Consider the following 14940-nt stretch of genomic DNA (forward strand, 5'->3'; position numbering starts at 1 on the left):
AATTGAATTCTTGGGGAAATATTTTTCTTGCATATGATGTAAAATAAATTAGAAATTTAGTTACTGAATGTCATTAGAAAATAATAGTATTAAGTTAGACTAAGAATTTCTTCTTTTTTTAGGTTTTGGAACTTGAAGGTGAAAAGGGAGAATGGGGCTTTAAAGCACTGAAACAAATGATTAAGATTAACTTCAAGTTGGTAAGATTTGTTTTGAGAGGAATTAAAATAATAGGTTTTAAAATAAAATCTGTAGGTAAAAACCTCATGCGACAAAATACCATTATATCTACTTGTTTAAAATAACTGTTTATTTGTTATCATATTTAGGCAAGTTTTTTTATGACTACAATAATACTAAGTTTTTAAAAAGTTCTAAATAGCATACAAAGTTTTTTTTGTTTTTCAACAGTTTTTTGTTTGTTTGTATGTTTGTTTGTTTTTTAAGAAAACTTACCCATTAGGTACATGGGCAATATTTGCCTGCATTATTAATAGAGTAATTTCCCCACAAACTATTAGCATTTAACATTTTACTTTTAGAATTTTAACATTCTTCTTATTACAAAGAGTTTCTCTTCCACTGATTAGGGCCAGAACCTATCATTATTAATTAGCATTATTATTGACTTCACTCTGTATCACTCAGCTTGCAAATAATTTGTTGGTAAATCTAATTTATTGGTGGCTTTATAGCTCTTCAAAATATATCTTGTTTTCTGTTCTGTCACTTGTTGATTGGACTCTTTGCTGTTCCTCATGTCATCTAAGCACATTCCTATGTAAATGCTGGACTTGCTCTTTTATCTACCCCACATGTTCCTCACAGATAGCCATATTGCTATTTTCATCATTTGATCAAGTTTCTATTCAAATGTCATCATATATCAGGATGTCCTTCCCCTGACCACCCTCTATAAAATAACATGCTTCCCATCATCATTTACTTTCATCTTACCCTGCTGTTTTTTTTCTTTGCATGTATCACCACCTGATCTGTTTACTTACTTATTACTTTTATGTCGCCTCCTCCCACCCCAATCCATAGCGTGAAAGTTCCATGAGAACAGGACTTCATTTTATTCATCGTTATATTTCTAGCACTTACCATAGTGACTGGCATTCAGTAGGTGCACAAATATTTTGTTGATTGAAGAGGGATTGGGCCCAAACCAGTGGTTGGACATCCCCGGAGGGATTGCTAGAGAGCGCAGGCCAGGCTGATGAACTACCACCACCACCATCCACACACACACACACACACACATGCCCTTCCCCTCTCATGCATGAATACGTGCACAGTGCCTCTAGTCTTTCAAGAATGCAGAGTAAAAGTGGAGGGTAAAAAAAGCAGTTAGTAGATGAGAGAACTACGTACAGACATGATATTTATCTTAAGATCGCTAAAGGCAGAGGAACTTTTAAGGAAAAGATAAAGTGGAGCTTAGATTAGAAAGCAGAGGTAGGCACTTGCCTCTATAGCAAATGGAACTTATTACCACTTTCTTTTTTCCCTGTCTCTGAGTTAGTGGTATGCCTCCTCTTTCCACATTAGCTTCTCTATCCTATCTCCATCTGAAATTGAACTCCCTAAATTGATTAGTGACTATCCAGTTAACTTCACTAATCCTGCATCCTGCTCTTTTTGGTGTACTCTCATTCTGACATCATCACCCATCTCCATGACATCTACAGAAACTATCCACAAAATATTTTAGCTCAGTTTCTTCCCCAAAAATATAAGAACTGTTTAAAATATGTTAAATGTTATTAAGTATACTGTATATTGTATTTACATATAGTTAAGGAACCCTGGCCAGTATAGGGTGTCATCCTTTGCACCAAAAGGTGCTGGTTTGAAGTACATGCTCAGTTTCAGGGTCAATCCCTGGTAGAGGGCATGTAGGGAGAGCGATTAATGTTTCCCTCTCTCTCTAAAAAAATAATTTAATTTTTTTTTTTTTTTTTTTTTTTTTTAAATATAGTGGCCGAAACAGGTTTGGCTCAGTGGATAGAGCATCCCAGGTTCGATTCCGGCCGGTCAAGGGCATGTCCCTTGGTTGTGGGCACATCCTCTGGAGGAGGTGTGCAGGAGGCAGCTAATCAATGTTTCTAACTTTCTATCTCTCTCCCTTCCTCTCTGTAAAAAAAATAATTATATTTTTAAAAAATAAATAAGTATAGTGGGAAAATACCTTTATTTCATTTGCCCTTTTCTAGTTCTGCTGCTATGATATTCTCAAAGTAACTCTGTGTTACACAAAGCCCCTGTGTTTTCTTTCCATTTATTGTTTGTGAAAATATTTACTGTATTTAAATCAGTAAGTTAGAGGGCTGTGGAAAAAGCAGCAGATGTCTCAAGGTGTAGAGATTTTGATTAAATAATTATAGTGACATTAGGAACCTATGTTAACTCTTAAGATTTTGTGATTTGAAATAATACCAAGAAACCCTATAGAAATTCTGTTACTGTAATTAAAGCAATGTGTTATCTTAGCAATTAAGAGTGATTTAATTTTTGAACCCATTTAAGCATATCCTACACACAGGGCTTGATTTCACCATTGTACCTACAGCCAATATAGGAAGCAAGTAAGGGAAAGGATGATATATGTTTTATGTTATTTTGCCTACTTTCCTCTTCGACATTTTATTTGTTCTACATACATTAAGGTTTATATGAGTAGTTTCAGCTTCCATTCCTGCCCCTTCATTTTCTGGTTGGTTCTGAATAGGACCCATTTGCTGTGTAGTGGTTTTGGGCAGTAAAAAATTAAAAGGTTTGTTATCAACTACTCTGTTTGTTCACAGCAGATAAAACCAATTTACCAAATATTTCCTCAATCTTTAATTATAGTAATAATTTTTGAACAGTGAACTTCATTCGAAGTAATGGCATAAGAAAATGAAATCAAGTCTTTTTGTTAAAATCCTATTTTAAGATATGATCTCAAAATTGGGACAGTCATATTTTTTATTTTCCTTTTGTCAAAAGATACATTCTGTAATTACCTAGTAGCAATTTACTAATAGGATGTTACTTAATATTCCCCACATGCTACTGGCTACAACTTACTAATAGGATGTTATTTATTCCCAAATGCTCATTCTTGGAAAGAGAAGTAGTTTGATATATAATGCTAAATCTTTATCTGTGTTCTATCCATTTTTCCATCCACCCCTATTACTGTTTTCACTTTTGTAATTCAGTTCTTGCTCAGAAAATTTTAGGGAGTCGTCTTGTGTTTTTTTTGTTGTTTTGGTTTTGTTTTGGTTTTGGTTTTTTTTGTTGTTGTTTTTGTTTTTTTCTTGTCTCTTAGGCTATATCCCAGAGCAGGGCATAGTCATAAGCAGGAAAATTACAGTATCATTAGTTTATTCTTCACCCTAATAAATTATTACTCAAGGAAAAAAGCATTATAACTGTCAGTGCTCCTCCTTTCTGTGCTGGAAATTTTACTAGTAGTCCTTTATTTCTTCAGATCTTTCATATTTCCTGGAATAACCACAGTATTGCAAATAGAGCTGCAAGGAATGGCAACATTAGCTACATCTACTTTTTGAGTAGAGCCTTACATGGGAGAACTTTTCTTGATTGTGGAATGAATACCTGTGAAGAGATTCTTTTACATCACATTTTAATGCATTGTCAGCCAATACTAAGGAGAAGAGAAATGTAACTATTGTTAGAAAGCATCATGGTGAAGAGGCTATAGCTGATACCTGCATAGCTGGTCCCTAAGGCATTTTAAAAGTTGTATTTATATTTTTTGGCTGATGGATATTTTAGTGCTTTTTATGACTTAAATAAATGTTTGTTGCATAGAAAGGAACAATATCTAAAATTTGAAAACTAAAAAGTATACTTTCCTGGCCAGCATGGCTCAGTAGCTGAGCTTTGACCTATGAACCCAGAAGTCACAGTTTAATTGCTGGTCGGGGCACATGCCTGGGTTGCAGACTTGATTCCCAGTAGGGGGCGTGCAGGAGACAGCCAGTCAATGGTTCTCTCTCATCATTGATGTTTCTATCTCTTCTTCCTCTCTGAAATCAATAAAAATAGATTTAAAAAATAATTTTTTTAAAAAATAAAAAGTTGTACTTCTTCATAGGCTAACTTTATAAATTTAGTTCATGCATCTGAGTAATTCATATTTAAGTTAAAATGTTTATAGTGTTTCTGTCATAGTTTCTCTATCATAAAACTATTATTCTTCGGTTATGCTGTCATATGTATTATAATTTTAATCGTTTACACATATTTTAGTATATAAATGTGTAATAATGCATTTTTCTTCACTCACAGACAAACTTTCCAGAAATGATGAACAGATATAAACAACTATTGACCTATATTCGAAGTGCAGTCACAAGAAATTATTCTGAAAAATCCATTAATTCTATCCTTGATTATATCTCCACTTCTAAACAGGTTAGGTTCTGGTTTTCTTCTTGGTACCTCTCAGTGTGTTTATTATTTATATTAAAGACTTTGTTTTTATTTTGTTTTAAGGCCTAGAAATTCTATGGAAGCATTTTTTGTTGTTGTTAGTGTGCTTTTAAAATTTTGTCAAATATTTTCTTGATTATGGTACTAATTATGTAATATTGAAAGGTATTAACTCTAGTCTAATCTCCTTATATAATATCTTCAGATGCTGACATAATCTACACACAGTTTTTACTGGCTGATATTAGATTCCCCTTTACAGTTACTATCACAATTCCTTCTGCACTCCATCAATACTTCAGGCAGCCATCCTGAGCTACTTAAATACTTAACAGTGAATCACAATTGATTTGTGTAGATTTGATTATAAAGATCCTTCAGAGGAGAATCTGTATTCATATAGTTAGTGTTTGGCATTACTCATTAGATGTTTGTTCAAAAAATGCTTCTGTAAGGATGGATGGATGGATGGATGGATGGATGGATGGATGGATGGATGATGAAAAGAAGGGCTGTTGATAAACTACAATGAGCATTGGGAGTGATGGTGTTTTCATTATTCTAGATTTTGATTAAGAAAAGCAATGGTGATTTTTATTTTATTGCTAAGATAATTTTTAATTGGATTGTTTTTTCATATTCTTTTAAGCAACATAGTCCTAAGTTTCATCTTTCTTACACTGGTATTTGAGCATAAGAAGTATTCTCTATATCATTTAATATTTCTTAAAATATTTGATACATTTATATTCATAATAAAAAATGTTCATCGCAAAATCAACCTTTTGTTCCATCTATTCTACTAGATACCATTTTTATTTCTTGAGGCAGTGTACTATTTTTACTCTGTGTAAAAGATATGTGATTAAAATAGAGGAAGAGGAAGATAAACTTATGTTTTGTTAGAACTTTTGTATTTAATGGCACTAATTCTAAAGGTGTTATGTATCAAGGGGCTTGTCTTAAGTGGGAAAATGTTTTCTGAGTTTTATAGGCAAGTACCATCAAAACATTTTTGGTACACTATTTATAAATGTTATGCAAGATTGTGGAGAGAGGGTTAAATAATTATAAAACTTCAGGATTGTATGTTGTTTTATACTATTATATATAAGCTATTTGTCTTTTGAAAGTAAGAATAGATATTGAATGGGCAGCTCTTGACTTATTCTGTAAACCATCAGTAGTCATAAATAAATAGGCAGCCCTTTCTGAAAGTATCAGTCTTTCCTGTTCTCGTTTCCCCATTACTTCTTGATCCTAGTAAGTAGAAATAGTGCTTGCCTCACAGTACAAACCAAATAAGAGTGAATAAGGAAACACTGTTTATAATAGTACAACTAGTTCTGTGTATGGTTCATGTACTTTTAAGATAAAATGAGTTATTAGATTAGAAAGGACAAACCTATACTATTAGAGTATTATATATTTTCTGTTGTTTTGTGTGTTTTTTTTAATTCACATTAAACCATCTTGGCACGTATCTTTTGTAAATTTAGTCTATTATTATGTATTTTTGTGGACTGTCGCAGACATTTGGTAATATACAGATGATAGTGTACCTTATGTATATTAAAGTTCAAAGATGCACTTTTAGTTTGCTCAAATTAACTTTATTAACAGGTACAAATTTGCTGTTTACAATTATAGAATTCTGATTTTTTATGTCAGATGGATTTACTGCAGGAATTTTATGAAACAACACTGGAAGCTTTAAAAGATGCTAAGAATGATAGACTGTGGTTTAAAACAAACACAAAGGTAACGATTATAATTATTTACATTTTTTCTTTTGAAGAGTGGGTGGGTGTCCTTAGTAAAACTCTCATAAAGATGCACACCTTCTCCTATTGAAATGTTTTGTTTTTAATAAATTCCTTTCTTTACAGCTTGGAAAATTGTATTTAGAACGGGAGGAATATGGAAAGCTTCAAAAAATTTTACGCCAGTTACATCAATCCTGCCAGGTAAAATTTTCTTAAATTTAACATTTCTTAATAATAAAAAAGCAGGAGAAAATTTTGTATTCAAAACATTGCTTATTGGTGTTTTTGTTCAAGCAATATCCCAAAAAAGAAATTTGGAAAATAAGTTACCAGAAAGCTCATTTTTTCTGAGCATTACATTTCTTCTGTTTTACTCCTAACTTCAGTTCTTGTTTGTGGGATGAGGCACAGGTATTAATAAATGAACAGGCCAATCATTAATACTTACTAAGAATAAGCCTTTCTTAGTTAGTTATGCAGAAAAGGATATTATAGACGTATATAATGAAGGTGTATATTCTAGTTTATAATGTGTGAATCCCCTATAACAGCACTATCCAGGAGTTGGTATGATGTGAGAAACACTATCTGTGCTCTCCAATATGGTAGCAGTAGCTACATGTCATTAGGCATTTTAAGTGTGGCTGGTGTAACAGGGGTGCTGAGTTTTATATTTCAATTAATTTAAAATAATTTTATTGATTTCAGAGAGGGAGAGAAAAAGAAAGATCAGTGATAGGAAAGGATCATTGATTGGCTGCCTCCTGCATGCCCCACACTGGGGATCAAGCCTGCAACCCAGGCACTTACCCTGACCAGGAATCAAGCCATAACCTCCTGGTTCATAGGTTGATGCTCAACCACTGAACCATGCCAGCGAGGCTCATTAATTTAAATTTGAATCACACATGGTCTGATGGTCTGGACAGTGTACCTCTATATAATTTTTAGCCATGATTTTTATATTTCCTTATTGTCTTGATAAATAAGTTATTTGATATTAGTTTTAATTTTATGTAGAAATACTGTTTTTAAAAGTTGACACTTTTCACCTTGTCCAGTTTGGCTCAGTGAATAGAGCATGGCTTGGAGACTAAAGGGTTCTGGGTTCAATTCTGGTAAAAGGGCACATGCCTGGGTTGCAGCCTCAATCCCTAGTAGGGCATGCAGAAGGCAACCAATCAGTGATCCTCTCTTCATTGATGTTTCTCTCTCTCTCTCTTCTCTCCTCTCTCCTTTCTCCTTTTCTCTCTCTTTTCTCTCCCTCTCTGAAATCAATAAAAATATATTCTAAAAATTAAAAGTTGACACTCTTCCAAAGCCATGTACTATTATTTTAATTATATATGATTTCTGTGAATGTGGGAAAAGTTGATCAAGAATGTGTTAAAAATTAATCACCTGCCAATATTTTTTTATTTTGCTCTTTTTAGTTTTTAAAAATAAGAAAAGTATTTGTAATTCATAATAGTTTTGCTTTACAAAGCAGGTCAGTCATTTATGAATTACTTCTTACCTACACTTCGTAGGAAAGCTTAGTTTGGTGCATAAATAATTGTCATTACGGTCCCACATGAAATGGAAGTTATAGAGAAGCCATTTCTGAATGGAGAAGGATCTTTCAGTGTATACATAAGGAATATGAAAATTTTGCGTGATTTATTTTAGTGTATAAGGAAAACATCTAGATTGTAAATAATACAGTGTAGCAGTGATGCTTGATCATCTGAATTTACAAATTGTCTTGCAGAACATAATTTTTACTCTGCTGTGATTCATTAGTGTGTAACTAAAAAAGTTTTAAGTTGGAAGACCAAATAAATAATAAGTTTTGGCTTTGTATAAATCGGTATTTAATATTTATGATTATCTGACTATTGACTATACTAGAGGCCTGTTGCACAAAGATTCGTGCAGTAGTCCTTCCTTCCCCTGGCTGCCAGCACCGGTTTTCTTCCGGCACCCGGGACCCAGGCTTTTGCTCTGGCCACTGCCTTCTTCCTTCGCTCTGGCCAGAGTCTTCGCTGACTCTGGCCAGAGTTTGCAGGCTTCTTGCTGACTCTGGCCAGAGGGCCGTTCCTGTAGCTCCTTACACTTACACACACACACACACACACACACACACACACACACACCCGCCCTCCTCCTCATAGCAGGCGTCCTGCCCCACCAGGCCACGTCCTGCCCCACCAGGCCACGCTGTGCCTGGAGCAGCTTGAGGGGGTGGGGCCACCATCATCTTTGTCCTGCTGATTTGCATATCCCCTCCTGATTGGCTGGTGGCGTCACGGAGGTATGGTCAATTTAGGTATTTCTTTTTTATTAGTGTAATGCTATTTTTCTGAATATTGACCATATGCATTTTGTGGTTATCTTTCAAAGTTGAACTCAAATGTCACCACTCTTGTTAATTTTTTTGACATCCTTCAGGAGAGTTAGTCCCTTTCTCATCCATACCAACCCTAGGTACTTGGTTCATGCTTAAACTGCAGTTGTTATCATTTATAATGTAATTTATCTTGATAGCTTAATCTACTGATTGTGAACTTTTAGGCCAGGAACATTGGCTTATTTAACTTACCCAAAGTAGACCCAGTGCCAGGCACAAGGAAGACACTCAGGTTTTTTTTTTTTATTGAGTTAGTGAATCTGAAAAGGTTGTGAATATTTTGGAAAAAGCATAAATAACCTCCTAGATAAAAAATAAACATTTTCTTTTGTAATATTTTGATTGATTCCAGAGAGAAAGGGTAGGATGGGAAGGGGAGAACAGAAATATCAATGATGAGGGAGAATCATTGATTAGTTGCCTCCTGCAGGCCCCCAATGAGATTGAACCCGTAATTCAGGCATGTGCCCTGACCAGGAATCAAACCATGACCTGGTTCATTGTTCTATGCTCCATCACTGAGCCACACCAGCCAGGCAAACATTATAACATTTTATACATAATAATATACCTCTGGCCACTTTTTTCTTACAGAATACCAGAAAGTATAAGGTTACTTCTTGGCCATTAAAGGTAGTCTTCTTAGGGCTCTAGGTCCCAATTAAAATTTGTAGCGCATTCTCACACAAAAGAAACTTATAAATGTAAGGTAAAAATCAAATAAAGATTACTAGGCTGACTGTGAATTCTATCTTGAATTCTAAAGTTTTATTATTTGCTTTCCTAGACTGATGATGGAGAAGATGACCTGAAAAAGGGTACACAGTTATTAGAAATATATGCTTTGGAAATTCAAATGTACACGGCACAGAAAAATAACAAAAAACTAAAAGCACTCTATGAACAGTCACTTCACATCAAGTCTGCCATCCCTCACCCATTGATCATGGGAGTCATCAGAGGCAAGTTTGGTTTGGAGAGGGTGGGCAGTGTCCTGGAAGACATAAAGTTGTCATTGCAAATAACTGAATGACTCTGAAGGTCATTTCTGTTTTAGTGAAAGTAATTGGCAAAGTAGTGAAGTCAATGAAATGATATAGTCCTAGAAAGAAGTGAGGATGGATTTTTGTCTTGTAAATTTATATCATTGAAGATAATAATAGAAAATGTATTATCATAAGTTCTATTCTAGAATTTCAATAATGTATGAAAAATTATGTTCTATTTCAATTGAGAAGAAAGACTTACAAATGCTTTTTTGGCTGATTCCATATAATAAAAGGATAATATGCAAACCAACCAAATGGCAGAATGACTGGTCGCAATGACATGCACTGACCAACCAGGGGCAGATGCTTAATTTAGGAGCTTCCCCTGGTAGTTGGTGCGCTTCCACAGCTGGAGTGCCACTCAGCCAGAAGCTGGTGAACGCAGTGGCAGGAGCCTCTCCTGCCTCCACAGCAGCAACTGATGGCTTAGGCCCACTCCCAACATCCCCCAAGGGCTCCTGGACTGTGAGAAGGCACAGGCCAGCCTAAGGGACTCCCCCTCCCCCAGGTGTACAAATTTCATGCACCAGACCTCTCATGTTTTAATAAAGAGCTTGTTTTTTAGTGGTAGTGTACCCTGGGGCTAGTACGGTTCATGTAATAAGAATTAAAAGACTGGAAGCCAATGAAATAATATTCATTTAATTTTTATGAAGTGCTCAGTCTTGTTATGACACTGAATATGTTATCTTATGGTTTATTCCTCTACAGAATGTGGTGGTAAAATGCATTTGCGGGAAGGTGAATTTGAAAAGGCACACACTGATTTTTTTGAAGCCTTCAAGAATTATGATGAATCAGGAAGTCCAAGAAGAACCACTTGTTTAAAATACTTGGTCTTAGCAAATATGTTAATGAAATCGGGAATAAATCCATTTGACTCACAGGAGGTATGTGTGTTCATTTCTGTCAGCTGTCTTTCATGGAAATAAACTTTGTACATATAGTTAATTGTTCTTTTACTGTATTTAGGCCAAACCGTACAAAAATGATCCAGAAATTCTCGCAATGACGAATTTAGTAAGGTAAGATTCTATATTTCAGTTAAGGTAAATTTATTTAGAGCAGTGAATAAAGGGAAGAGAGAGGAGAGAACTTTTTAGAATTTAGTTAATTCTCAACAATTACTCTTTTATAAAGTATTTGTTGCTTTTCTCACCTGTGTGCTGTTTTTCAGTAGAAAGCTGACTAGATGTTTTCAAACAGTTTCACTATACTTACTGTTTATACCTGCCTTAATCCAAAATGAAATTCTGAATTGGTCCACATAAATCAGGAATTTCCAATAAGACAGTTACTTTACTCATATGTTTTAGAGTGGAAAAAAGAGGGAGAGACGGAGAGAGAGAAGCTTCGATATGTGAGAGGCACATCAATTGGTTGCCTCCAGCACATGCCCGGGTCAGGGGATGGAGCCTGCAACTGAGGTACGTTCCCTTGACTGGAATCAAAACTGCCAACCTTCTGTCTGTGGACCAATGTTCTAACCACTGAGCAAAACTGGTAGGGCATAAAAAACCATTTAAGAAAGGTTTATCTCAGATAATTTTCTGAGGTAAGAAGCAGAAGAGTCATATTGATAAGATATCTAAGGGGTTTTTTTTGATAACTTCCATGGAGAGAAATGACTAATGATGCTTAGCAACTGAAAAACCTCCTGTAACTAATATTAAGTAAAATCATAGAAGACAAAAACAAGCAAAATGCCTTTGGGGGGGGTGGGGGGAAGGGCATAGTTTTGCTAAAGAAATCAGTGAACAAGAATTATTTTTCTCTGTGCCAGGAATAAATGGAGCCCAAACTTCAACGGACTTTCTTTGTAGACAAGTATGAGAAACTTACTAATTTTCCAAGGCATGAAAAATGAAATGAGGGACATAGAGCAGGGTTTTGTTTTTTTGCAGATATATGTAGGTAATTTACCTGACTAGACATTCTCTTTTTAAATGAAAAGAAAAGTACTTTTAGATTATAAATTCAGTCACCAAATATTAATTTTATATACTTGGAAAAAGTAGCTATTTCATGATATTGTTTACTTTGTTTTTACGTGGCTATGATTTTTATAAATTACTAGGTTCTTTAAGGAAACCTTAATTTTAGTTATAGAAGTAATGACTTTATTTTAAGGGATCTACGAGTGGTTAAGGAATAAAAACCCTAAGTTGCAACATTTAAAAAAATGAGTTTCTTTACTACTTATTTTTTTCGTCTATTTTAATAAATATTTGTTGAATTAAATTGATTTTAGTTATAAAAATAAAATTTAGTTATAAAAAATAAATTTCTTCATCTTTATTTTAAATAGTTTATTCCACCTGCATTTGGCCACATTGACTAAGATGTGATTTAGCTAGAGATTAATTAACTTCATAATACTTTTTTTAAAAATTTTTTTATAAAGTTCACTTTCTAAAGTGACAATTTAAACTTTAGAACTCTTAAAGGAATATAAGTTTTTCCTAGATGTTAATATTTTATCTAAATTAAATTGATTTAATAATTAAAATGGATTAAAGTACTGATTTATCATATCATTACAAAACAATGGCTATATTTATATATTTATTATATCTTACAATTTACTTCAGCAAGGCCTCTCATCCTGGGACTTGGAAACTTACTTCAGTAGTAAATTTTTACCTAAACAAGTGGCCTGTGATACCCCATATTTGGTATAAGATTTTCTTAAGCCACCTGAATAGTGGAGGAATCTCTGTTAAAATAAATGTGTGTGCAAGTATTTTCACTACTTGAATATATCCTCCAGTGTATTTATAGTAATATATTTGGAGTAGGTAAGAAAGTAATGCTTCCTAATTTTATCTTCCTAGTCAGTTGCCAGCAGACTAGAGGAAAATAATTCCTGTTGAAGCTCTTGAATCAGCTGCCCCTAACATGAAGTTACATTGCGACCCATCAGATGGAAGCACAGCAGAGGGCGTGCAGAATGGCTGATGATATGTCTTACATATAAAGCAGACAGTGGTGCCATATCCAGAAGGTTGGCTTCTTCCTTCTCAGCACCTTTAGCAGTCCCCACAGTGCCTTACAGAATCATTTCAGGCCTAGATACTAGGTACCTCAGAGAATGAGGAACATAAATCAGCCTTTGGCCTTCTGCAGCAGGGTCCGTCACTCTGCTTTGCGTGTGTGCCCATTTGGCACTAATGGTCCACCACAGATAAAATTTTCTGCTGTTTAGCTCTGAAATTTTCAGCTAAAGAATTAAGAATCAGATGTTCCTTTTGAAAAGTTTGGCAGTTGCTGGTAGCTTTCTAGAAGAAAAAAAATTAGGAAGCTGCATTTTTGAATAAGCTTCAGAGAGGATATACTGTTGTATTTGAAAGACAAGGCTGACCTCCTCCATAGAGTAGTATGCATGAAACTTGGTTTCAGAGGGATTAAATGCACAATTTAATTTGAAAACATCAAACATAAAACAGTCATTAAACTGGTAATTCCTACCAACAACTAGATTGTGAGAAAATTTCAATTAGCTATATGTAAATATATAACAAAAAAATTAATTTTTATTTTATAAAACTGAAAGCATTAAAGAGAAAATTCATTTTAGTTGCAGTAGAATGTGTGTGTTTTTAACTCCTATTCCCATGACAGAAACTAATATAATTTAGGTTTTTGCATATAAAAATTGAGACACAGGCTCTTTGGGTTTTCTGATTTAATACATGACTTTTTTATGTTTCACAAAATATATAATTTTCTTTTTCTGTTAGTGCCTATCAGAATAATGATATCACTGAATTTGAAAAGATTCTGAAAACAAATCACAGCAACATCATGGATGATCCTTTCATTAGGGAACACATTGAAGGTATATTCTTTTGGCTACTGGAATTCTGTTACTTTCTTTGTCACTGTCTTAAGAGTACATCTTAGTGGAGCTGAATAGACTTAAGCTGTTTGTCTTCTGTTTATTGCAAAGTGTAGCAGTATTTCTAAATATTGTCATGGAATAGAATACTCCCTGAAATCATAAAGATGTTTTAAAGAAATCACAGCCAGTTTCGTATTAACATAATCAAGTTCTTATATAATGTCCATTTCATATAAGAATGGACATTATTGGCTGTCTCTTTTCCTTTTTTATTCTAATGTAAATATTGTTGCATGTTTTTTACTGTTGCTTAGTTTTAAATTAATTTTTAGAATTTATTTTTTTAAAATATATTTTTATTGAATTTAGAGAGTAAGGGAGGGAGAAAGAGAAAGAGGGAAGTGGGGGAGGGAAGAAATATCAATGATGAAAGAATCATTGATTGGCTGTTTCCTGCATGCCCCACACTAGGGATCCAGCCAGGGTGGGCATATACTCTGACTGGGAATCAAACCGTGACCTCCTGGTTCAAGGTTGATGTTCAACCATTGAGCCACGCCAGGTGGGCTGGAATTTATTTTTAACAAATAGCAAAAGCATTGAAAATAGCCCATTATAGATAATGCTGAGATGCATTTATTTTGAAACGTTAAAATTGTAAAAGTAAGTGTGAGATTTTTTTTTAAATATATTTTTATTGATTTCAGAGAGGGAAAGAGAGAGAGAAACATCAATAATGAGAGAGAATCATTGATTGGCTGCCTTCTGCACACCCCATACTGACATCAAACCTGCAACCCAGGCATGGGCCCTACCTGGAATCAAACTGTGACCTCCAGGTTCATACTTCAACACTCAACCACTGAGCCACGCTGGCTGGGCAAGTGCTGTAAGATTTTTTAATAAGTTCTGTTGGATTCACAAAAACAGAAATCATTCCTTTGTTCTGGGGCCTCTTATACCTCCAGTATTCCCACCTGTTATGAAACTATTGAGGGGTTTTTTAATAACCATTTGGAAATATAAAATTGCAGATGTATTAAGAAAATCCAAAGGATACTTTAGAAGTAATGTTTTTTGTTCCCCACCTTTCTTTCCCTTTCATTCTACAAACATTTTTAAAGTTCTTATATGAACCTAGAAAATAGAAGTCTTATGCATGAACTCCAATCTGGTATTTTTTAAGAAGGCACTTGTACATGAAGAAACTGGGGAAAGTTACAAAATCATTGTATCCTCCTATATAATAAAAGGCTAATATGCAAATTGTCCCCTCTGCAGGGGGTTCAACCAGGGGCTGGTCAGCCAACCACCCACAGCCCCTCCCCTGGGCCTTCCCCTGATCTAAGTGGGTATAGGGGGCCTATCAGGGCAGGCTGGCTGTACTCCCATCTGTGCCCAAATTCTTGTACTGGGTCTCTAATAAAATGTAATAGTCTTAAGTTT

At 34.5% G+C, this 14940-nt stretch overlaps 1 protein-coding gene across 2 annotated transcripts in view; it reads left to right on the forward strand.

The window, feature by feature from the left end:
* The window catches only part of COPS2 (COP9 signalosome subunit 2), a 33360-nt gene that overhangs the window by 16172 nt on the left and 2248 nt on the right, over window positions 1-14940 (forward strand). Inside the window, exons 3-10 of one of the 2 annotated variants that reach the window (XM_084898306.1) lie at window positions 123-200; window positions 4306-4431; window positions 6100-6210; window positions 6339-6416; window positions 9392-9566; window positions 10365-10543; window positions 10626-10678; window positions 13394-13491. In XM_084898306.1, the coding sequence (XP_084754432.1) occupies window positions 123-200; window positions 4306-4431; window positions 6100-6210; window positions 6339-6416; window positions 9392-9566; window positions 10365-10543; window positions 10626-10678; window positions 13394-13491 (898 nt within the window). The remainder of the gene's footprint in view (window positions 1-122; window positions 201-4305; window positions 4432-6099; window positions 6211-6338; window positions 6417-9391; window positions 9567-10364; window positions 10544-10625; window positions 10679-13393; window positions 13492-14940) is intronic. The other variant, XM_084898307.1, reaches the window with a different exon arrangement.

Source organism: Pipistrellus hanaki, assembly GCF_964339955.1.
Source record: "Pipistrellus hanaki genome assembly, chromosome: 1".
In the NCBI taxonomy this organism is placed as follows: Eukaryota; Metazoa; Chordata; class Mammalia; order Chiroptera; family Vespertilionidae; genus Pipistrellus; species Pipistrellus hanaki.